This window comes from Thunnus albacares, chromosome 20 (assembly GCF_914725855.1).
Source record: "Thunnus albacares chromosome 20, fThuAlb1.1, whole genome shotgun sequence".
Classification (NCBI taxonomy): Eukaryota; Metazoa; Chordata; class Actinopteri; order Scombriformes; family Scombridae; genus Thunnus; species Thunnus albacares.
Window position 1 is genome coordinate 17,766,501 of NC_058125.1, and position 24,809 is coordinate 17,791,309.

Below are 24,809 nucleotides of genomic sequence, written 5' to 3' on the forward strand. Positions count from 1 at the left end.
ACACATAAGTCTTTTAATAACTATTAAAAATAGAGTATTTCTTTTCTGAAATGTTTTCATTTCATTTAAAGTGTAAAAACAGAGAAGATGCTCCGATAACCTAAACTATTTAGAAATAAAAAACACTTATATCTGATAGAAGAAGCGAGCCATGTTCACTTCTACAACTATGCAGCTAAAAGGACTAAGTTTGCACATCAAAAAAGACAATGTGATCAGTGGACCAAAAAAATAGAGAAAAAACAGATGTGCTGGTTAGCACCCTCCCATCTCCAGGAATCATCTTGTGGGACATACACACAGGAGGTCTGCCCTCACCAGAATAACAACAGCATTGGTCATTTGTTTAAATGCTTAAAAAGACCAATGTTTATGTTTATCCGTCAAGCAAGCTCTAATCGTTGAGAGAATAATGACTCGGTGCAAGTGGCGTGATACTGATACCACCACAAAAGCTCTTAAGCAGGAGGTCGGAGTGAATGTTGCATGACCACGATCTTTCTCTACTCTTAACAAAGTTGTTTCGGTTGCCAAGGCATTAACCAAACCGCAATCACAAAGCAAGCAGATCAGGAAACACTCTTAGATCACTTTTGGAACAGCCATGCGGGTCGTTTTTTGCAAGGCGCATAGAAATTTACATTTAGGTATGAGGACTTGTTTTGCATCCTGTGTCACATTCGGCACATGTGCTGCTGCCTCACCACATTATGGGAACACTTTGTCTCTCATTGCACCACAATGCAGTGTGGAGTGACACATAGTCCAATCATTCCAGTCTGACAAGCACAATGAAACCTTATTAAAATGATAAAAAGCCATGTTTGTTTGACATTTCATTGGTTGGCTGATTTTACGACTCATTTCTAGACATGGGCTCTTTTGTAAGAATCGCAAAAGCATAACTTCAAACTGTCTTAACACAGGATAACTAAAAGAAAACTTTGACTCAGATAGTAGACTGCTGCCTTTACACATAATTGTCAGTTCCCTCTTTTGTCTCTTTGCCTGTTGTCATTTGTCGACATTGTAACATCACATCTGGCTCTCATGTGTTTTGCTTACACCACAGAGTCTGTCACCCCAAGGCATGCATGTACACACCAAATGGGACGAATGGTGTCTATGACAACCATCACCCTACAAGTCGCTCGCTCATGGGTTACAGCAGGGCAAGTCTCTCTTACTTCTTCTAAAAAGACATTTATAGTCATTTTATTGCCCATGATATCACCGATCCCCAAGGGTTCGGGGAAAAGTAATCACATGTGACTAATCAAAGACAGTTGATGGGCACAGTTGGAACTCTAAAATGCTCCACTTCAGGTCAAGTGGAATATGAAGCTTACATTCCTTATGCTTGTAATTAAGCAAGTGATTGTGACTAAATTTAAGCTGAAGGAAAACAAATAAAACAGATAAATCCTGGCAGTTTGTCTAAGGTGGATGTTTTTTTTCCCCCTCTTTCTTTTTCGTGGCATGGCCCAGTGACACTGTTATCTGAAACTAATTATTCCGGGTGCCAAAGCAGCAGTTTCTCAAATCGCCTTTGTTGCTGTGGATCACTGGAGGGGAGATCCTTCATCCTGCTTTCTACTCCTATCTGCCCCCGGGGCTTCTGTTCCTCTGTGGCAGAGAGCGTGCCTCTGCTCTGCCTCTTCATCTCCCTCAGGACAAGCTCCGGTTGTGTGTGTGTGTGTGTGTGTGAGGGGGTGTGTGGGAGAGATGGAAGGAGAGAGTGCGTCCCTGCTCGTATGTAGGAATGACTACATGTGATAGTACCTCGGCATAATTTATGCTTGTCTGCGTGGGTGTGTATGTACGCATGTATGTGTGTGCTTGTACACACACAGGCATAGCTGCCTGTGCTGTTTCCACAATGCAGATTGTGTTTGTGTTCCACACACAGCAGCTCACAGCTTATAATATACCATGCAACACATTCTTTTCTTTCAACACCATCAGCAAACCACAACACTCCCTGGCTGATTTCCAGTCAACTTATTCAACTCTCAGTGCACCCTACATTGGAAAGTCAGTAAGGCATTATAGAACTGTAATGCCTTCCTGGAGTATTTAGCAAATTCTGAAACAAAATTTAAAGTGTTGGTTTACCAGTAGTTCCTTTTTCACTGGAACTAATTTCTACTAAAAACAGTCCTTAAAAAATCTGCTGACAGTGAGGTCTGTGGGTTTTCCAGAGTAACAAGGACACTGTGTCAGGCAAGAGATGCTGAATTTAAATAATTTTTTTGTATTACTGTGGGCACCACAAACAAAATCTAACTTACCTCCATTCTATTGAAGCGGAGATTGAAGGATAGATACCTCAGACCCTGGGCAAATAAAACTATCTGCATGGCAAGATAGAAGCAAATGAGAAAATCTATTTTTTGTAGTGTGGGTGAACCAACCCTTTTAGACACATTTTGATATTCATGTCCTCTAGCCTGTAGCAAAATCAGGGAATACTGAAAGCCTACAGATGGAAATTGACTAGATTTATATTCCCTTCTGTGGATACATTCCAAGTGGAAACAATAATCTTTATGTGCAGCTTCAAAACAATTAATTGCATCACAACTTCTCTGTCTGTTTTTCTACATCTTTTTTTAATCATTATGTGGGTTAAGGCTGAGAATGGGAGGAGGGACTGAGGAAGGGGTGAATGCAAAGTCATTTTCAGAACGGGTCATGCTAATGCAACAGCTTTGAGCTTTCCTATTAATTCAAATGCTTTGCAAAGAACTGGCCCAAGGCCCAAAGCTCATGCATCTATATTCATTGCAACCTAGTGCTTGAACTAATGAGCGACTAGGGAACTTCAAACAATCAAGCCTATCATTCTTTTCACAAGGTAAACGTGCACACAAAAAAGCAGCATTTCAATTAATTAAACCTGTCTGTACTTATACGCCCTCCCCCCCTTTTTTTTTCCTGTCCTTCTCCCCGCCTTGCATGCCCTCGGGGAAATCAAACAATTAAGAACTGAATACAAATTTACTCTCCCTCCCTTCATGTCTTTCACTCCTCCGATTGTGTCAGTGAGGGAGATGTCCTCCTTCTTTCTAATAAAAGTGTGATTTTGATGTATTAGGTGGGTTTGGTTTTGCACCCTGACCCAGCGTTCTCTTAGGAGATGATTGACAGCTGAGAATGTGCAGACAACACCGAGAGAGGAGGGCTACAAGATCAGAGTTGGAGGAGACAGAACGAAAACAACTCAATTATTTAAAGAGAAATTAATCTTGCAAGGTTAGAATCCACATGCGTTTGCAGCAGGTGTTGTCTGTACTACGACGAGGAATTAAATGTCCAATTTATTAAGCAACACAATACGTTTATCAACTGCTGTGCATTCATAAATTGCTACCAGCGTTCATTAAAACTGACTTCTGCAGTGAATGCTGACAAAAGACTGTGTTATGTTATGCTTCTTCTGCATCATATCACTGTTTCTAAAGTTGGTGATTGATTTCCCAATAGCGTTCTGGTTGCTCGTCGATCATCCGTGGTCCATTGATCCCTGGAAGGAATATTGCTCCTCATGTTCAGCTGATGCACCCAGGACGTGGAACATTATTGGCTTTTTCTGACAGACTGTTTGTAGACATCATATCATACATCAGAGCATGCAGATGGAGCACACAACTGGGGCCCGTTCATTTTACGGCATCGCTGATCTATCGAGCATTAAGACAAGGTGAGCATGGTCGATTTGCACCAACATACAGCACCATCAGTGTATTCATTTTCATCTGTATTTTGAACAAAATCAATCGCCAGACCAGGGTCATAGCCAGGGTTGTAGAAATTCTGTGTCTCCCCAAACTCACAACCACATAAATCCCCTCTCCTACCTGACCAGACACCAAAACAAAAAGCCTCTAAAATTTTTGAATTTTTGGATTTTTCATATTTATCAAAATGAAGGTGTTTGCTGTGCAGTTTCAAAGTTTTATTCAAACTGAATATTTTATTCATCCATTAATATAACAGGAATCAGCCTCCAGTATCAAATACACATCATGAGACATTACTAGGATGATAAGGGAATAGTTAATACGTTTATTCAATTTCTCGCCATTGGTTAAATGAGAAGATTGATAACACTTTCATATTTGTCTGTATAATATGAAGCTGTAGCCATCAGCTGGTTAGCTTAGCTTAGCAAAAAGACTTGAAACAAGGGGAAACAGCTAGCCTGACTCTGTCTGAATGTAACAAAATCAGACTGCCAGCATGTCAAAACCTAATTAATTATCATGCTATATCTTGTTTGTTTAATCAAAAAAAAAAAAGTGTAAAAATTACATTTTGTGGTTTTACATGGGGTTATGTGCGGGACTATTTCTTGGCTGGCCGCAGTGACTTCCTGGAGTCTCTGCTGTTTGCCTGGCAACCATGATGTTAACGACACGATTCCAGACTGCTGGCTCTAGCTCTTTATTGAACTGACACACATGAGAGTCGTATCAATCTTCTCATCTATTCTTGGCAAGAAAGTGGATATGAATATTTCCCTAAACGTCAAACTATTCCTTTAAGTCCCTCCAGGTTGCTAAAACCCCCACTTTTTCTGAAAAAATACAGAGGACATGTCCTCATTGTCCTCAATAATAACTATGTTCCGCCATCAGACAACTGGGTCTACTACTGCCCAATATGCTTTGTTGTTTTTCAAGAAAGACAACCTCTATAGCTTTTCTCTCGCCTCATGTGTCACCAAATTTTAAAGGGAACTGTGACATGGACTCGGGCTTTGATTCCATGGGGTCCCTGCACCCTGAAGCAGTCCACAGCCTCTTTATCAAACCCTGGCAGTTCCTATTGTTGTTGGCAGCTCACCCCTGTCCCCAGCGCTAGAGGGATTAGGTGAGAGTGAGTGAGGAGGAGTAAGGAGGCCAACCAAAGGAGACCCTGCCATGTTCCATACCCCAACAGGGAGTTATTAGAAGTTGCTGACGGCAAGAAAATAAGTGAGAAGGGAGAGAGATGGAGGCAGGTAGACAGAAGAGGAGGGGGACTGCTTTCACACCTCATCTGACAAAGCAAAAACACCAGAAACCTCAACTCCAGTCATCACACATACTTCCCCTGCCTCCGTCTACTCCCTGTGTGTCCATCTCTCAGCACGGTGGGGCCTCAGACTCATAACCTTAATGACGGGTAGGATGGGAAGCCAAACGCATCTGCTTTCTGCATGACATGGAGACACGGGAAGACTCTGTGCTCCAGGTCTCTGACTTTCTCTGCACCATTTCCTTTTATCACTAAGCTAAATTTAGCGATGAAAGAGGCATCCGAACTCTAACTCCTACACAGGTTTCCCATTAAGTCTCGTGTGAATTTGGAGTTTTAAACGAGTCAAAAGCAGGAAGACAAAAGGAAAAACGGGGATGAATTCACCATTGGAGAGCATCAGCAGCAGAGATGCTACCTTTTAGGGCAAGAAGAGGAAACTGCTGCTGGAGGTCTTTTTTGCTGTGCTAGTCAACTAGAGCGGATGCTGTTTTTGCTTTCCATCCAGCTTTCTTTTTTCACAAGGACACTGCTCTGCGTGAGGGCAACAGAAGGAGGAGCAAAAACTCCTGGATCAGCTGAAAGAGACGGGTTTCCTTCAACCCAAATCTGACTGTCTGACTGATGACCACGCGTGGCTTCCTTGCTCAGTCAGTGACCCCACATGCAGGGAGTGCTGGTCATAGGAAGGTCAGTGGACTGTGAGAACACGGAGAACAGGATGGAGGACAAGTAGAGCGAACATTCCCTCCAAGCTGACACTAAGCTCACACTATCTCCAGCAAGTCTATTTGTCTGTCTGTCAGAGGAGGAGAGGATGGAAGCCAGGACTGTGAGCCTGGGCTGATTATCTTTATGGTCAGCAGCCACAGAGGTCAAAAACTTTGGCTGCTTTTGTTTATTCCCTTTGGCACCCCAGAGCCTTGAGAAAATGAGATTTCACTTGAATTTATGGTCAGTGTTTGCTTAAATGGGTGAAAGGGTGAAAACGTGAGCCAGAGAAACAGACAGAAAGACGGACAATCCGAGGGAAAGAACACACAATAGGAAGTTAGAGACAGAGGGCTTCAGCCAGCAGATGCTAAAAGTACCTTTCATTGCTCCATAATGATCATAAATCTCTAATAAAGCTACATTTGTGTATTGTAATGTCACCAAAGGCATTTCTGGCTATTCATATTCAAATTATTCTGTCTTACACTTCTGCTATTGTTTACAGAATGTAAAAAATGTGTCATTCCTTATAGGCAAAAAATCTAGTATATGAAGACATGGTCTGCGTTTATGCTCTTATAGCAGCATTTCAGCAATACATGGGGCCCTGGAGGTAGTTCATTTATTGTGTTTGTTTATTTCCCCCATGTCTACTTACAACAACTATGACATTATTACAAGCATTTTGGGGATAGAGTGGAAGTCAGCACAGCTGAGTTGTCTGTTTAATTTCGAAATCTAAATACTAACAAAGAAAAGCCGTGAATATGAGAAAGCTTACCAGCGAAATTAAAGAGACCAATTCATAAATGTGGAAGTGATTATCCAGTTGTTACTGCAACAAACCAACAGAGGACAATAGGTGCTTTACATTGTCGTCTCTGTACTGTTGTATTCATTCAAGTGTTTGTTAAAGTCATTTCAGCATTAACTTTTGTACTTTGTAATGGCAGAATAATCTGAATACTGCTTATATATCTGATTGGGCTACGGTTGAGTCAAGAGCAGACATGGATAAAAAAATGAGGTCATGCTCATATTCAAGGAAAATAATCTCGCTAAATACATTCGCAAGATGGATGGAGAGTTGGGAATAAAGGAAATAATATGTGCTTACACTTTATCAGCCGTCTGGAATATGTTGAAAATTCTCACAATAAATGTTCTTGCAGATAGAGCAAGACATTATGCTCCATTAAATATTAGACAGATGTTATGTAAAGGTCTGAAAATGAGACACATGGCCTAGTCTACCTTCAAGAATCTGTTCATAACTTTTAATGCAATATTATCCTAAAAGACCCATAGGCGTCTGTTTAAAATGACAGACTGGCATTTACAGGGAAGATAAAATGGGTTGTTGTTCAGCCTCTGAATTGTTATATTAACACGACACCAGGTTCATAATAATGCAAGAAAGGGCTCTTAAAAGATGACTCACAACAGGACGTGGGCTGTCTGGCTGTCATGTCTCCCAAGATACAAAAATAGTCTGCTTGTTTCTAAAATCCTGAGCGCTAAACAGCAGCACCCAGTAAATCTAAGCTCCTACGGTCTCTGACAGGCCTGTGGCTGCCTAATGGTTAAAAAAGCAGGTTTGAATTCCAACTGTGGAAACAAAAACACATAGCCTCTTCCTCATCAGCTATCAAGGTGCCTGTGAGCAAGGCACCGACCCCCAGCTGCCTGAATAGAAAAAAGTGTAAACAGGTTTGATCACAGTGACTTAAATGTTACCATTTCAATTATAAAAGTATGTACATAGAATTGTGTTCCTACAAGTCCATGTAGCCACAGTAATAAACTCGATCAAAAAAAAGAGGGCATCTTTATCTGCAGGACCGTAAGCTCTCTGGTGAAGGTGAGTGATGGCTCATCCCCCAGAGAGAAACTGCTGCATACAGTAGGTTGCAGTTGGCTGTGTACTTTGTGGTTTAGGGAGGGAGGCTGAGGAATAGATCTACCAGCTGGAGTCCTGAGACCCCTGCGGTCCGTCTGGAAAAAGGCTCACAGTGGAGGGGAGTGAAGACCACTATCGCTGCAGAGAAGGTCCTTCTAAACACTCTAAACAGTTTCATATTCAGTCTTTACTTTCTTCATTTTGTACTTTACACACTAAAGTTTTCCTGTGTGGTTTGTCACAAACCAGGCAAAGTGATGACATCTTGAAAAAAGATCTCTCACATCATAAACTGCCACTTCATTTAGAACATAAGAGTGAATACTAAATTTAACTATTTAAATGCTATTTGTTAATTAGCCTGAACAGAAATGGCCAAGTGAGGAGAATGGGAAGTGAAAGAAAGAGAGAAAGTGACATGAGGTGAACTGGTTGAGCTGTATTTGGACTTTGAGCTTTGAAGTAAGCTTGGGATGGAAGGCTTCTAGACCAGTAAAAAAGAACGTATAAGACACAAAACATAACTTTAAAAGGACACCACGCCTGAGCTCTCAGCCTTCTCCATCCAGAAAGAAAGGACACGGCACTCTAAGAGTTTCCCAGTGTTAATACGTGCCTCCTAATTAATTAGGAACATGGAGGGGCGAGTCCACCTTATTAATTACTGCTCTAAGCTTGAAAATAATTGGAGCTTCTGAGAAGGTAATTCAAAAGAGGGAAGCTCCTTCCAAAAAATTCCCTTTTGAAGGAAGTAGTTAAAAGGCGCAGGCTCTGGACAGCTTGTCTTTGAAACTAATGAATCACAGTATATCATGGCCTTGCAGCCGCAAGGGTAACAAGAAAGGTACAAAGGCTAGAGTTAACCTCAGTGCATCCTTCACTGGGAAATAAGGTTTGGTGGTTCTGAATGAATTTTAGAACATGGTGTGTAATGTGTGTGTGTGTGTGTGTGTGTGTGTGTGTATGTGTGTGTGTTTGAATTTTGCTGATGAAAGAAAGTTTATGTGTATGTTTGTCTGCAGAGGAGAGATGATAAATGAGCACAAATCCATGTTTCTGTGTGTGTTCATGCAATTTTACTGCATCTGTTCACTGTCTGGACTGAGCTGTTTCTGCCTCCATCACAATTACCTTTGCTGTGATATACAGTACACTGTATGTCTGCCCATTTCTTATTCGCCCATTATCTACCTGTCCATGTGTCTCTCTTTCTCTGGGAATACTTGGCTAATAGGTCAGTGGACAAGCTGATTATGCACTGACAGGGGATACAGATGTGGCCAGTTGGCTGCAGATAAGATAATCAGGAGCAAGGCTGTAATTAGATGTCATCTCTACAGTGATTACACAGGAGCATGGCAGGAAGAGCACATACATGTCTCAAGCGGATGGAAACCTCAAATCACTATATTTATCTTTCAGTCCTCTTCCTTTAACATTTTTTAACTTCTTCCTATCCTCCCTCCCTTCTTATTCTGGGATCCTCTTTATCCACATCCTTCTTATTTCAGCTCTACAATGTTAGGATGTAGGGATGATGGGCTAGCAGGTAGCTATGGGAACTGAGTATTTCATGAAGAGGAAGCATTATTTTTATCAATTTAATCATGAGACAATTGGAGTCTAGACTAGAGGAATAGCAGTTATCGGGTTTCAATTATGTGAAAAAATTACTCATAATTTATAACAAGTGTTGAAAGTTTAAAACTAAGATTTGAAAGTCTTTAATGCTCAGTACTTTATATTGTTGGTATGTTATGTAAGGGATTTTGGTTTTAACCTAAGAAATATCTGAAACTGAAAAATAGCAACTCACCACCTAAATGTAATTTCATTGGCCAAACTCACAGTCAGTTAATACAAAAATTCATCTTTAAGGAACAAGCATAAAGTCAAGGAAAGATTATGTTAAATCGCTGCATGGTGCACAAAGTGGTTATTACAGACATTAAAATCTGTAATAAACACATTTTCAACTGTTCAACTCGAATAAGCACGGAGGCCCTAATGAGAAAACAGATTTTTAATTTTGTTTTATTTCTGACTTAATGACTTGAGGGAGGATTTGATACATCCCTCGTCTCACTCCTGGCTTGATGTTAAGAGAAAGGATTTGATACACATGGATGTCTGGGGCTTGACGTTCCTTAAACAATCTCTGTGTGGCTCAGCAGCCGAGGACAATAACTCTACAAAGGAGGTCAAAGACATGTCTTTTTTTCCAGCAAGGCTTGGTTATTTGTGCGGCGTCTTTAGCCCTCTGTTTGCTCAGTTCCCCAGGAGAGGCTGCTTCCTGCCCATGTTTTCAGTGAGACACGAGGACGTCTTCACTGAGAGAAGCAACAGGTCACAGGCCGGCAGCAGTCCAGCCTGAGATATGGGGTCAAATAACATCCCTAAAACCCAATACACAAACTGGAACAAATTGCGTCTGGATCCTGTCCAGGCTGAATTTTATTGTTCCACCAAAGTTTGCAGCCAAGCCTGTCACTTAGAAAACATATCTTCTTCCTGCCCTCTGTCCAGGGAAAAGGCCAGATTAAAGTCTGTCTGTCTGCTCTCCTTTGTGTCTGTTTGTCTTACGGCACAAAATACACAAAAAGATCGATGGCCAACCCTCCAGGCCCCTTATACTTAAGGTTAAACAACATGATGAGCAGGGAGAAACCCCAAGTGCAGGCAACCAAGAACATCCTCCACCCAGCTGACGAGTCCCAGGCCTCCTTTCAGTGATCCTGCAGTCCATTAGAAAGGGAAACACGGATGGAGAGCATGCTGCCTGCTCAGCTTGGGACTCATATTGATATGCCTGGAGGCCTCATATCCAAAGCAACAAAGCAGCAAAAGTTGCTAGAACAGCTTTGCCAGGAGTGGCTCCATACCCAAAGGGACAAAGCTCAACAACTGTCCCTATTGTCTTGATGTGCACAAGCTTCAGGGTTTTCTTCCCCCAGTGTAGGCAAGAAACTGAAAGAATGAATGCCTCCATTATCATCAAAAAGACACCAAAAACAGTCTGCTTATATGAAAAGGTAAATGAACTGCATTTACATAGCAATTTTCAACCTGAGCAGGAGAAAATCTTTTACAAAGCCTCTCATTCACCCATGCACACTCACATACACGCTGGCCTGCTCATTTGAAGCAATTGGGTTCATAGTCTTGCACTGATATAATAATAAAAGGCCTTAACTTTCAGGTAATAAAGGACAGAGTTGCTATTTCACAAAGCAAATCTGTTTAGACTGTCATCTAGTAACTAAATTGATCACAGAAAATGAGATGCCACCAGGGATCTCAGACTAGTGCAATAGATGACCGTACTGTACATTTGCCTTCCAGTAATCAGCAACAACATGTTGCAACATCACATCAGGAAATATTGAAATGTGCACATCTAACAGAGCACAATCTGCACTGACTGGCAATCCCTGTGTTTAAGTTAGTTTGAAGTTTGATATTTACCTACTGGATGTGCATTTTACATAAAGCAACAGACATGATGCTAATTTAAAGTTTCATTTTTACTACTACCTCCATATTGATAATGTCAATTCAGATGGTTCAATCAGGTAGTTTTTTATGCCACATTTTTACGGCATGGTAAGAGAAAATTTAGCAGCTGGAAAAAGACTTTATTTTGTTCAGATAAGATCAGTAATCCTTGACAACATCTCCTGACACAGAACTGTATTGTAAGATTTATATTTTTGGCTTTGAACATTGTCATCAGACTACTCATTAAGTAAGTGTTGTAAAATCAGCATGCACTTCAGGGGTTTATTCATTGTTGGTTTTCTTGCATAAATGCTTCTCCAACTCTAACCACAGAGGATTACAGTTGCTAATGCTTAAAAATACATTGCTTACGAAAATACTGGCAGCTAAAACTAAACATGCTCTTTTCCCCAACTGATTGATGATGATAACACCAAATATGTCCTGCATGCTTATCCGTAGATGCCTTTCTTTATCAAAATGTAATATTTTTTACCAATAAATTAAATTTCTGAGTCGCACAAAAAATGATGATTTGAGCTTATTCTCAAAAAAATTGTTATTTAAAGCAATTGAATGATAGTTCAAAACTAAGCAGTATTTTTATTTGAAATTTTTGAATCTGAAGAGACAGCAATACATAGGTTCATAAAAATGGCAGCATTTCCACATGGAGAGGGCCTAGATCTCTCAAGAAGCCATCTTTTGAACCATAATTTGGAGCGCCTGTTCACATGGTTAACATGTTGCTCAAGGCAGCCTCCGCCCTTTCCATCCCGACAATCAGACTGCTTCAAGTGTGTCCGGGTATGCTGTAGGAGTATTTGAAACCTCTGTCTCCTGCTTCCACAGTCCTTCATGCCAAGGAGTAGACACACCAAACACACTGGCTTTGTACTACCAAGAAGAGTTTCTATTGTGTTGCTGGCTTTCCAAATGTCATCAGTGCCACTGACACCCCACAGCTCACAATCAGATTAGAGAACATGCTGTAGCACTGATTTCTGACAGGCGAACACCCAAAACAGCATACATCTTTTCAGATACTGATTGTTTTTTTTAACCGTCACTGGGAGGATGCCACAGAGGAATATAATAAACCAGAGTTATGAATGTAACTAAGATCCTATGAATAATACCTGGATATGCATCGTGTACATGCACAGGGGGTTGGGACATAATACCAACAAAAACACACGCGTAACCTAGGAGACGCAAGCAACCTGATAAAGGGGCCTGGCACCCAGCAGTCGTCTCCTACAGAATCTTGTTGTCAAGACTCTGAGTGACAATGAACTGGCTGGATCTGGTGCCTGGTCCCCTGGTGGTTCACATGATAAACTGAAAGTGTTGTCTGACCGAACAAGGACATGTTTCCCTTCCAAGAAAGGAAGAAAATGTCTGAGGACTAAGTGTACTGCATGCAGCTCTAGCACATTTATGTGCTGGAGCCTCTGCTGAGGACTCCAGGTCTCCCTAACTGCCCTTTGGTTACATGCAGCCCACCAGCCTGAGAGAGAGGAATTCATTACCACTATCTCCCAGTGGGAGGGAAGTGAGCCCAAGGGAACACGGCAGCACAGATAAGCCTTGTTCTTCCAGGGTGCTAGAGACCAAAGGCACTTGCTTGAGACCCTCACCATCCTGCTTTGGTGCCTCTTGTGGTTGAGGCCCAAACTGTTGACCCAGATCTGCAAAAAAAGTGCAATGAAAGGAGCTCTAAAGGGGTGGCTGCCATTGCTGCTTTCAATTTGCCCAGCAACCGGAGGAATAGGCTGTACATCATCCTTGTGCCTCTCCGAAAACGTGAGTTGGGGCTGACGATGTCATCCACCCTTTGTGGAGAGGGAGAGGCTCTCATTAACACTGAATCCAGAGCAACACTGATGAACACAACTCGCTGACTCGGAACTAAAGAACTCTTTGCAAAATTCACAGTGAACCCCAAGCTGGGTCATGTCGGCCAAAAGAGTTGTTGCATCACAGATTGCCTGCTCCCGGGTCCTAGCACATATCAACCAATTGTCCAAGTAAGGAAGAATCCACACGCCTCTAGCGTGCAGAGGAGAAAGTGCTGCCACAATGCACCAGGTGAAGATCCGGGGGGTGAGCAAGAGCCCAAATTTCAGCAAACTGTTGTGGATGTTTGTGCCAAATTTGAAGAAATTCCCTCAAGGCGTTCCTGAGATATTGCATTCACGAGATAATGGAATGGACGTGAGGTCACAGTGACCTTGACCTTTGACCTTTGACCACCAAAATCGAATCAGTTCATCCTTGAGTCCAAGTGGACGTTTGTGCCAAATTTGAAGAAATTCCCTCAAGGCATTCCTGAGATATCGCGTTCACAAGAATGGTACAGATGGACGAACGGATGGACAATCCAAAAACATAATGCCTCTGGCCATGGCTGTTGCCGGCACAGAGACATAAAAATGTAATCATTTCAAGCTGTTTACTATATTACACTGTATTAGACTTCAGGGGTCATGTGCAACCTGTTCTCATCCCAGGTCATCAAATACCGACACTTTGTCACACCCTTCTGGCGTCTCATGCAGACGCACAAGGGACCCTTTGGCATCTGTATGGCTATGCACCAGGCTTTCAACTAAATCCAGTGTAGACCCATCTGCAGCAATATTACACACTCAAAGCAATTGGTGCGGTCTGGTTAGGTTTGGGCACAAAAACCACTTGATTAAGTTTAGGAAAAGATGGTTTGGGTTAAAATGATCACTTGAAATGTCATCATGGCAACAGAAAACACCACAACAAAAAACTTCTGAGTTGTGGTAGGAAGCAGGAGGCAAACAGTGGGCTCCTGCAGCAAAGTCCACTTTTTGTCAACTAACTATCTAGGTATCCACCCAATCCAACTATCTAGCCATCCACCCAACCCAACTCTCTAGCCATCCACCCAACCCAACTCTCTAGCCATCCACCCAACCCAACTCTCTAGCCATCCACCCAATCCAACTATCTAGCCATCCACCCAACCCACCTTCTCCCAAGAGGGAAAATGTCACTTGTGTTTTGTTGCCAGCAATATTTATTGACAGAGGATTGAGAAAACAAAAATAAATCCTGGGTTTAATTCAAATCATTTCATTCTGGTCCATATTTTTTTCCTCCATTACAGATGCCAGTTGTGTTTGAACAACTGGATTTCATCAGCGGCACACAACCAGTCTGCCAGCAACCTCAGACAAGAACCTTCACTTAATGTCAGCACAGCAGGTTCAGGTCTGGCTCTGCGACGCTGATCTGCACTCACTCAATAATGCACAGCCTCTTCAGATCCACGTCCTATTTGTGATTTATCTTGTCAAACATGCATGGCATAAAGTAGCTTTTATTTTGAATTTTTGAAGTCATATTTTGACTTATCACAGAACAGTGTGAGAATCTACAGATCATGAAAATTCAACCCTTGCCAGTAACTAAGTCTTTTTCTCCAGACCTGCTTCAAGTGTTGAGAGTAAATTCTGACAGATTGGTATTTGTAATGCACAGAGGTTTGTTTGAGTAAAGTCTTTCCATCGTGCTCAAGCTCATTAGAAAGATCTAGATTGCACCTCTCCATCGTTTCTGTTTGTTCCTCTTGGCTCCGGGTATGAGCTCAACTGTGGACTTTACATTTAATGCTATTGGACAACGATGACAGCCATGCTGGATGAGAATCATGTGGTTTGTGCATGGGAATGTAAGGTGTTTTTCCACTGCAGCTGATCACGGGGGAAAACTTAAGTTCCCATTTTGAAATGAAATGTTTTTACTGTAAGAGAATGTAATTCCCTGCTATAAAAGGGGACGGTGAAAATTTGACAATCTGCAAGTCAGCTTTGCAAAATCCCCACCTGTGCAAAGCAGGAATGTTATTCGACAGAAAGACTGAGTGTGATTTCCCATCAAAATATTTTCAAAGTAGGTAAGCCATAAAATTGCGGTCGCTGGTGTTGAAAGCTTTGTCCCACAGTCTGCAGGTGGAATTTACATATATTAAGTCTGGAAAACAAGTGAGATTCATGGCTGAATCTGGCATAAAAACCTATCCGCTCTCTCTCTCCCTTTCCTTCCCTCTTTCTCATTCTTTCTATTACACAGACAGCTCTGCTTGTTCCTGGTTGCTCATGTGTGGCAGAAGAGGTGGATGGAAAACATATTGCTCCATCAATCACGTCCCATTCTTCTCAGCGACACACACAACTTGGAGGCTGTCTGAGACTGAGGCCACATTCAGTCAGCCCTTGTGTAAAAATGCAAAGATGACAAATATTCCCCTGAACAGATCCAGAGCTACGTCTCTGTCAAACTGTACCCATTCCAATAACGTGATCTCTTTCAAATGATGTTCCCCCTCCTTGCCAGTCCCTTGACTGACACTGTGTTGACAGTATCTTAATACACGGAGCGCAGAGTGTGTGCTGTGTTCAAACAAATCCTCCTTCTCCCCTGTGTTATGCCAACAGATCAAATGAAAAGATAGAGGGAGAAGAAGGAGGAAGATGTCGGTTTTCATCAATGTCTGGCTGATGTATTCAGGAATTTCTATCTTTCAAGTCTTTGTTTCAGCACACGAAAAAGACCAAAGCACAGAGAGCATGCCATGCCAGCGCTAGCAGAGCAAGACAGAGAGACTTCCCTTCCTCCCTCCCCATCCCTGGCTGTTATGTGTGACACACAACTTGGCTACAGCCCCAGTTGTAGCCCCTGGGCACCACATATGTCACCCATTTGTACTCCAGAAAGCACTCAGTTCCGATCTAAGGCCAAGTATGAATTGAGGGAACACTTACTCATTTTTCTCCAGAGCCAAGAGCAGCTGCTCACCTTCCGCTTCAATCAGGAGCTTCAGTGATGCAGGGTGACTCTGAAGAGACAACAGACAGGAGAGGAGATGAGATGAGAAGATTAGTTCAGGAGTGAGGCAGACGGGATTTTGATCATTTTGGAAAGATGGCTCTGACTGCTTTTTGAGTGTTGCAGCATTAGTTTGCAAGGTTTAAATTTAAGAAAATAAATCAAGTCGGTGCTGTGGGTGGCAATAAAATGAAAAACAGCAAATAGCACTTAAAATCCTTTATTCCAGTCCTGAGGAAATTTTGACTGAGCCACCCAGAGCTGTGAGAAAACATGAGATGACTGTTTTCAATTGATGAGAGCAGTCGGAAATCCTTATGAAGCTACTTTGTATCTTAGAACAAGGGCTGAGAGGATTAGCTTTATGTTTCTATTCCATTTGACATCAATCCTGCAGAAAGCCATGAGTCTTCGCACCCCTAAGTTAGAACACTGAAGGAGATCGTGTGTCTCTGTTAGAGTCAGATGAAGTGGCACCGAGTCATACATCACATCTGTCAGTCGTGCTGTGCAACCAACGTGGCTGCACGTGCACACAAACCCGCGCACACTCATCCACATGTCAACACATAACTTCTTTCCTTCTCGTGTGCTGCGCTTTCACTCAGGCGCAGAAACACAAAAAAATCCTCTGTCTCACATTCTCCATATCGCTGGGCAACCGCACACACACACAGAGTTCAATCTGGGTCAACCGTGGCAAAGAGCACTGCTCTGGGTTAAGTCATCCATCACCCCCCGTAGAGAAAAATGTCTAGTGGATCATAAGAGGATATTGAAGCAGAACACTTAAGGTTTTAGGCAGTATCATTGCACAAACCATGTGGTACTGAACTTCCCGCTAGTTTCTGTTCACACAGCTTTCTATAGGGATGCTTTGACCTCCCTCACACTGCATAATGTTTATGATGACTGCCATTTATAACTTCAGGGAAATATATATAGTACAGTGCATTTTCGGGCTTGTTATTAAAGGAGAAATATATTCAAAATAGCACTTATTTTCACCTACATTGTGAGTGCTCTTTAATTTGCTGATCTGAGGCTTTCTTTTGTTTTTTGGCTAATGACATCCCATGGAAACCTTGTGGCACCTTGTCTGTTTGGTTAAGCCAGAACAAATTAATTCACACATGAATTAACTCAATCACACAACCTAAAAACTCAAACTGTGTTTTTAAGTCTGCCTGGCAGCCATATATATATATTTTTTATAAAGTCTGGGTTTATAACACCGAACCAAGCCAAGGATCCCAGATTTCAAACATTTCATTGATATTCCAGTGGGTCATGTAGTGTTTGCTTCCTTTCTAAAAATGCAGATATTGTACAGCTGTCCGTGCATGAAATGTACTGAACCATACACAGAGAGGCAATGACTGCTACTTCTGCTTCACTGTGTGTGGTCCTACACACTTTAACTTAGCTGACTCTTGGTTCTGGCATGTGACCAGGATTCATTACATTAATGCATTAATGAATACATTAACGCACAGCTGCCAATGCAGCAAGAATAAAATTCACTCAGTCAGTCATTTGGTGATCCAAGATTTCTACTTCTAATTGTATTAGATTTAAATTCCAATTTACAAATCTAATATGATACATTATTCAAGTTATTTTTAGCCTTTAATAATTGATGGATATGAGAATAAACTGTGTAGACTGGTGTTGAGCAAGCTGGTTGGTAATTAAAATAGGTGAAGTCATCTAAATTATTACCCTATTTTGCTAAAATTCAGAATCTACAATCAGTTGCATTTCACATCGCTGAATTTGGTGCCACTTACATAGACTTAATCTCAGTTTAAACTGGTAAATTTAGTCTAGATTTAATCCAGATTTAAAGGTTTAGATTTACAGTTAAACCCTGATTTTAAAAGAATTAAGATCTTTATTGGAGTAGACAAACCAAAGATCAAACTCCATGCTAGTTCCTACAGGCTGCAATATTCATTAGCCAACACAAAACGATCACAAATCAATTCAAAATGCTTCATCGATTTGCAAGCATAAATGTGTTCAGCAAGTTTCATGGCAATCTGCCTGTTGATTATGAGATGAAACAGAGTTTATCCTAATGCCAGAAGCAAACACAGCAAACATTATGAAAATAAAAAGCAATAAGTATTGTAGTGGCACTAAACAGAAGAGCTCACATAAATAGTAAGGAATCATCTTCTGGGGACCATGAGTGTCCAAATCAAAATAAATGGCAATCTGGCCAGTAATGGTGGATGGACAAATAGATGGAAAGACCGCCTGGTGATCGGACCATCTGACATTGTCATCCTCAGGTCATGCCAATAGCAAAAAAAAAAAAAAAAAATCAGTATTTTTATAAAATATAATTCTTCACCTGGAATTTGAGCTGGCTGATTGGTTTCCAGTCTTGTCCGACGAGCTGAAGAGGTACTGTAGTCCCATAGTGTTTCTGCTTTGCTCTCGGTCTGTGTTGAACAGTTGTGCTCAAAAGATTCCCTTTGAAAGAAAACATAAATGCCATATGAGAATACACAAAAAACTTCAAAGTGTTTCTCCTTTATTCTAAATTCTCTCAGCATCTGCAAAACAAGACCATGTCCATCTTTGTGGACACAAACAATGGGAACATTTTCTAAATGGATTTTATATAAACAATTCTGATAATAAATTCCTCTCCGCTATTAAAGTCCCGAGCCTGGTGCTCATTAACAACATCAGAGCATGACCTACCAATACATCTGCCTTGTAATAAAAAGTGTCACTTAAACAAAATCACAGTATTTGTAATTGAAGGCTTTACTGTGTCACAGCAGACAAATAATACTCTCTGAATGTTTCGTTTTTCATGACTAACAATTATATGTGTTGCCAAAATGCCATCTCCAATACATCCTCGCCCCTCCTGAACATATGTTCACCTCTTTTTTAAAAGCTGTCAGTAGAATGGAGCCTGTCTCCTTCTGCCATAAAGACATGAATACAACAGCACTAATCAGCACGCTCAGGCATCAAGCAATGAGAATCGTTAGCCTGTGGCGAAACCATAACCACCCCCTCTGCCACTCAAGCTGCATAAATCTCCACAGTTCTTCAGGAACTGAGAGTTTTGAGCAAAGAGGAGCTGGGGTTGCTGCTGCTGCTGTGATAACTCCAAACACAGGGCTAGTGTCCAGGATGCAGTGCAGGGATTAGACGTAGCTTTGGGGCATTGTTCCCAGCATGCTTTTATCTCTTCTCTCTCTGTTCTGACAGGGTGTTAACTGAGCCTCCGAATGGCTACAATTCTTGGAGCTCTGCTGTGTTGCCAGTCATTTAAGAATATATTCATCCCTAAATCCAATACTGACATCCCCAAGCGTACCGCCAGGAGATGAAGTGGTGGAAAAAACGGCCACTGTCCCAAGCAAACCTACCACTTATAACTGAGACAGAAACTGAAATCTCTCTAAAAAAGTACATCATGAACACACAGAGAGGCAGAATGCAACACTGAACTACCGGAGGACCTCGCTAACAGGGTTCCTACAGTAATCAGCTTCCCACAGTGGGGAAGCTATTTTGGAGCTCGGGTCTCTCACTAAAACAGCGGGGGTTGTTAGCACCATTTGTTCTGTGCAAACATCCTAAATGAAATGTTTGCTTGGTTTGGTTTTTTTTTTTTTGTTTTCTTCCACTGATGCTCCATCAAGCATTTCCAAACAGCAGGGAAACAGATTTAGTTTGAGGGTGATGTCAGTGGACTTGTGAGAAGTTGTTGGCATAATTTATGGTATGTTTTCAACTCGAAACTTTGTTCCTTCTTAATTTTGAATCACATTTCAAACACTTATAAACACAAAACACACTGGGATGCATTCGTCACAGATTATTATTACCAGCAGATTCAAGGTTCTTCCTTCATGGTTCACATCCCTCCTGTGTCTGTATGCATGACTCACCCAGCTAAATTGCTGAGTCTGCTTATTATCCAGTATTAATAACCCAGGTCAAGCACAGTGCTCCCCAGCTGAGCTTTGTTCTGGTTCTCCTCTGAGGAAACCACCATTCTGGAGTTCATCACAGAGCCGCTCCAGCTGATAGCAGAAAGCCAAAGGTGACCAACTCAGCAGTCCTCATCCAGCTCCAGCCTGATGATGAGAAGCAGGCTCCGCCAAGGACGGGACGACATCACACACACACAAAAGCGGGAGACGCATCCTACCCTCATTAGTCCTAGAAAACCGCACCGTCTGGGAGAGGTGGGCATGCTGAGTAAGGGAACACATGACAACCTCTGAGAAAAGTATGGATGGATGAACACAACAGATGAGGGGAAAACAGAAAGAAGTTTTCGAGAGAGAAAGGTCAAGTCCACATTGTGGTTAGCCGATTTATGAGGCTAACACACACAGATGGAACGGCCATTGCCTTTTCTGCAGTGTGCTCCACATCAACTTTGAAGACGAGGTTCACAACCATACAGCGTTTGGTTCCCTGACTTCAAAGTCTCCTAGTGAATAACCATTTTGTTAATGTGGTGTGCTATGAGGTTTAATTCCTGCTTATAAATGGCATTATATTAGTGGAAATAGTCTGCAGGCTCATTTCTTTTCCACGTGCTTGGGAGCGAGACATTTGGTAAAGTTGGAGTGTGTAAGTGGCTTTTGTTAGCTAGAATGTTATAAGAGCCACCAGAAGCATTAAGGGAGTGGTAAAAGTGGCACCAGAACCCGAAGCCTTATTTATATGTTCAATAAAGGAGAGTGTAAACAGAGGTCTTAATAAAGCTGAGTTCTGGCCGTGATCAACTCCCTTTATGCTCCAGTGTACACAAGGAGAGCTTGTGCCATTTATATTGCCTCAATAAAGTAAATGCTAGGTGGGGGGATTGTATGTCTGTGTACGTGGAAATGTGACTGTGTGTGTTTGTTCGTGTGTGGGTGAGTGAAATGTGATACAGAACTATCACCGAACAGTAATAAATTTGGCTTTCCCTAGCAGCCTTGTTAAGAAAAAATAACACAATCGATTATGTACTCTACAACCATTGTTTTGCTGTTTTACACACTGGCTGGTTGTATGTGAACAGTGGTGCAGCATGTTCACACAAAGTATTAAATAGGTGATTTGCAGGGTAAAAGGCAATCTAGGCATCTAAACTGGACTAAATCTGATTGAAAACGTTTTTTTAGACCTAGGCCAGCGGTTCCCAACCTGTGCAGTGGGACTTCCCAAGGGGTCGCAAAATAAATCTGAGTTGTTGAGATTACTTACAAGATAGGAAAGAAGAAGAAAAAAACACTGTTGCTACAAAACCATGTTTAGTTTTTCTGACTTTCTTAAAATATTTGCTTCTTTCTTATTAAATTCTGGAGAGTTTGACATATTCAGGACTAAAAACGACTAGAATTAAACGATCTGAAAAAGGAACATCTTTGGCTGAACTCTTCACAGCTAACAGACATATGCATCTTGTGATGAGGGACCAGGCATTGCTTGGTTGTTAAGGGTCATAAGACGAAAGGTTAGAGCTCTAGGTCAGTGATTGCCTTTTTGGCTTGTGACCCCTTAAAATAAAATCTACTTGCTGGCCTTCATCACGGGTTTCATATGTCTGTGGGCTATGAGCAGGTCAACAAAGAGTAACTTTCCGCTGTTTTATTTGAATATTTTAAAGGTCTGAAGAGGCTAAATGATCCAGTAATTCACAAGAAAATGTAGATTAGAAGAATATCAAAAAGAAGAGTCTACAGTCATGCTAGCGGCTCTTTGAGTCTTTGAGAGTCCTTAGGCACAGCAGTGCTTTGAATTAAATGCTAACTTGCACACAAAGACAATGCTAATATGTTGTATAATGTTTACCATATTCACACAGTTAGTTTTGTGTGTTAGCATGCTAAAATTTGCAGATTAGCACAAAGCATAAAGTACAGCTGAGGTTGGTGGGAATGTCATTAGTTTGCAAGTATTTGGTTATAAACAAAACTATTTGGACAGATTGAAATTTTGACCTGATTATGGTGCTATATGATAATCATAGCATCAGAGGATAATCAGAGGATAAGTGATTACAATTCATCCAGAGGGGGACATGAATGTCTGTACCACATTGCATGAGAAAAATGTTACGGGGTCTTGAAAGTCCACAGTAATGTAAAACTGGGCTAAATTTGCTTAAAAAATGAAAGATTTCTATACATCTTGGTAATATATAACATTTCAAGTACCATATTTCATTCATTCAACTAAATATGTGGCCAATTTTGACCTCAACATCCAGCTGTCTTTTGACCTGAAACTCACCAATTCAGTATGTACTGGGACAGTTTACAGTTCCTCATGGTATTTTACAGTAAATCATTTTCCTGATTTTATCAGCTTTCCCAAATTAACTTATTCCACCAACCTACAAGCTGTTGGTCCCAGGGAACATATGACCTTCCAAAATGCTTCTGGGCTCTCAAGACATCCTTTCTTAGTGCCCTTTTACAGTTACAGCCCCTTTCCCCCCCGCCTTCCTCTGTTCCACCAAAACAAATCAACAACTGTTCGGCTTTATTAAACCCCAGAGCCTGCTTTCTTGCAACCAACCACAACACACCCCTTGACAGGCATCCATGAAATAATGTATTCATAACAATCTTTGCTTTTCTAACACAAATGGCATGCTGTTCTTTTCATCTGCTCTCTTGATGAGGCCGTGCCCCCCACATGTGCACAGGTCCTCACTGAGATGGGATACAGGCTACACATACAGTACGTGCACACATCAGTAAAATAGCACTCCTAATCACAGTCACCGTTGTCTGATGACTGGCGGAAAGGCACACAAGGACACACTCCAAAGTCACTTTGACAGCAATTCTCTGTAATCTTGAAAATACGTCAGATTGAAAATGAAAAACATCGCCTTTGGCAGCTTGGAGGAGATTCTTTGACATTCAAAATCTCTCGAATGGTACAACAATAAATGCAGAGGGGACACACTTGAGATGATTCCAGCATTGTTTGACATGGGTGGACAATGTTTAGTTACTATTCAAACCTCAAGAAGGAAATGGGCTTAAAATGAGAGCATGTGGAATTAATTAGGGCAGAGTGATGAGTTTAAATTGGACTGTTTCAAAGCTGAGACAACAAAGACAAAAAAGGTATAAAAAAAAGAGTTTTTCCAAAGTTCCATATGGAAATGTGTTCTTGATAAAGCAAATCTAATAAAATGATCACAACACATCACTTTTTCTGCATCAAGAGCGTGCATTATGTTTTTTTTTTAATCCATATTTGGTGGATGCCTTTAATCAGAGTACTGACTGGATTGGGAACTCAATCCAGCAAAGTTTCTGAGCCAAAATTTGGTCCTGACATCAGCTCATGGGCGGAAAACTTGGTTAATGTTCATGGCTATTGTTCATTTAATAATGGTTGATTGAAAGGCATATCACGAACTCAGTTTACCCCCAATCAGAGTGGGTAAATTATGATAATTCAAACAGAATGGTGATTGGGAACAGCATGATGAATGATACATTGTGAAAAAGACCCATCAAGCAAACACTCTTTCATAAATGACCTTGGAGACAAAAGCAATGAACTTCTGCGACTTCTCTTATCTCTTTCTGTCCTTCATTATCCTCTCTACGACTATGACAAATTATTGTCATTATTGACTGATCTATCAATTACTGTGTTAATTAATCGTTAAATCTTTCTTTCTATAACATGTCAAAAAATTGTGAAAAATGTCAATCTCAAGTTCCAAGAGCCCAAGGTGACGTCTTTGAATCGCTTGTTTGACCAAATCCCGAACATATTAATTCACAATATTAATGCTGAAACAATAAGTCAGTTAATCATCAACTCTTTTGATCATTTTTTAATCATTTATTGTGGAAAATGCCAAACAATTTGCTTCTTCCCTTTTTTTTTTTAAATCATTGTAAAAAAAAAAAAGAAAAAAAGAAAGATTAATATCCTTGAGACTGTTGGTCGAACAAAACAAGCAATTTAAAGATACAACCTTGGGCTCTGGAAACATATGATGAGTATTCATCACTATTCTCTGACTTTGTAACTCGCATCTCTAAATGATACAAAACACAGAAGAGCAACAAATTCTCAGAGAACGAGGATGTTCTGTTCATCACCTTATCGACTAATCTTCACCTTGCTCCCTGTAATCTGTTACCTGAGCCCCAACGCAGGGTTCACAGGGATTACAGAGCAGTGAAAAGTGCCTGGTAATCTTGGCTTGACTCCACACTAAACATCTGATGCAGTTGGGGGACATTATGTCAACACCCTCAGGGTTGTATTAGGAAATATAGAAACCTGTAGGTGACATCATGGTAATTGGAGTCCACACAAACTGGAAAGAAGGTCTCCTTAAATCAAATCTAATAAAGTAGCTGTGTGTCAAAAGTCAAGGCAATGAGAGTTGTTAATGGTTGGATTTATTGCTGGATGATTTTTTTTTAGAGTATATTTAAGGTCATAATCGAGCCATTTAACACTGAGCTCCCTCTACTGGTAAATAGCTCTTTGTGTTCCCTCTCTCTCTCTCATTCTGTCTCTGTCTCTCTATCCCCACCTTGTATACTGAACTCATTTACTGTCAGACTAGCTGGATGTCAGCACATAATTACTCAATGGGAAATAGATGGTCCTGCAGCAAAAATTCCCCTTGGCTCAGCAGGCGGTTAATGTTGTCCGAGAAACCGGTGCTGTTACGCCCCTGGCGGGTGACACCGTTAAGCCCCCTTGCTGCGATGACTGCGCTTGCTGCCTGGCATGGAGCCTGTGTGCCTTAGCAACAAAGGTCAAAGTTGGAGAGCTTCTGGAGGAGTGC

At 41.3% G+C, this 24,809-nt stretch overlaps 1 protein-coding gene across 2 annotated transcripts in view; it reads right to left on the bottom strand.

Moving 5' to 3' along the window:
- LOC122970830 (disintegrin and metalloproteinase domain-containing protein 12-like) overlaps nt 1-24,809 on the bottom strand; it is a 77,017-nt gene that overhangs the window by 45,291 nt on the left and 6,917 nt on the right. For both annotated transcript variants that reach the window (XR_006399335.1, XM_044337110.1), the window contains exons 2-3: nt 18,357-18,478; nt 15,934-16,007 (exon numbers count right to left, since the gene is read on the bottom strand). Coding sequence is in view for 1 of the 2 variants with exons in the window: in XM_044337110.1 (XP_044193045.1) it covers nt 15,934-16,007; nt 18,357-18,478 (196 nt within the window). In the remaining variant the exon portion in view is untranslated. The remainder of the gene's footprint in view (nt 1-15,933; nt 16,008-18,356; nt 18,479-24,809) is intronic.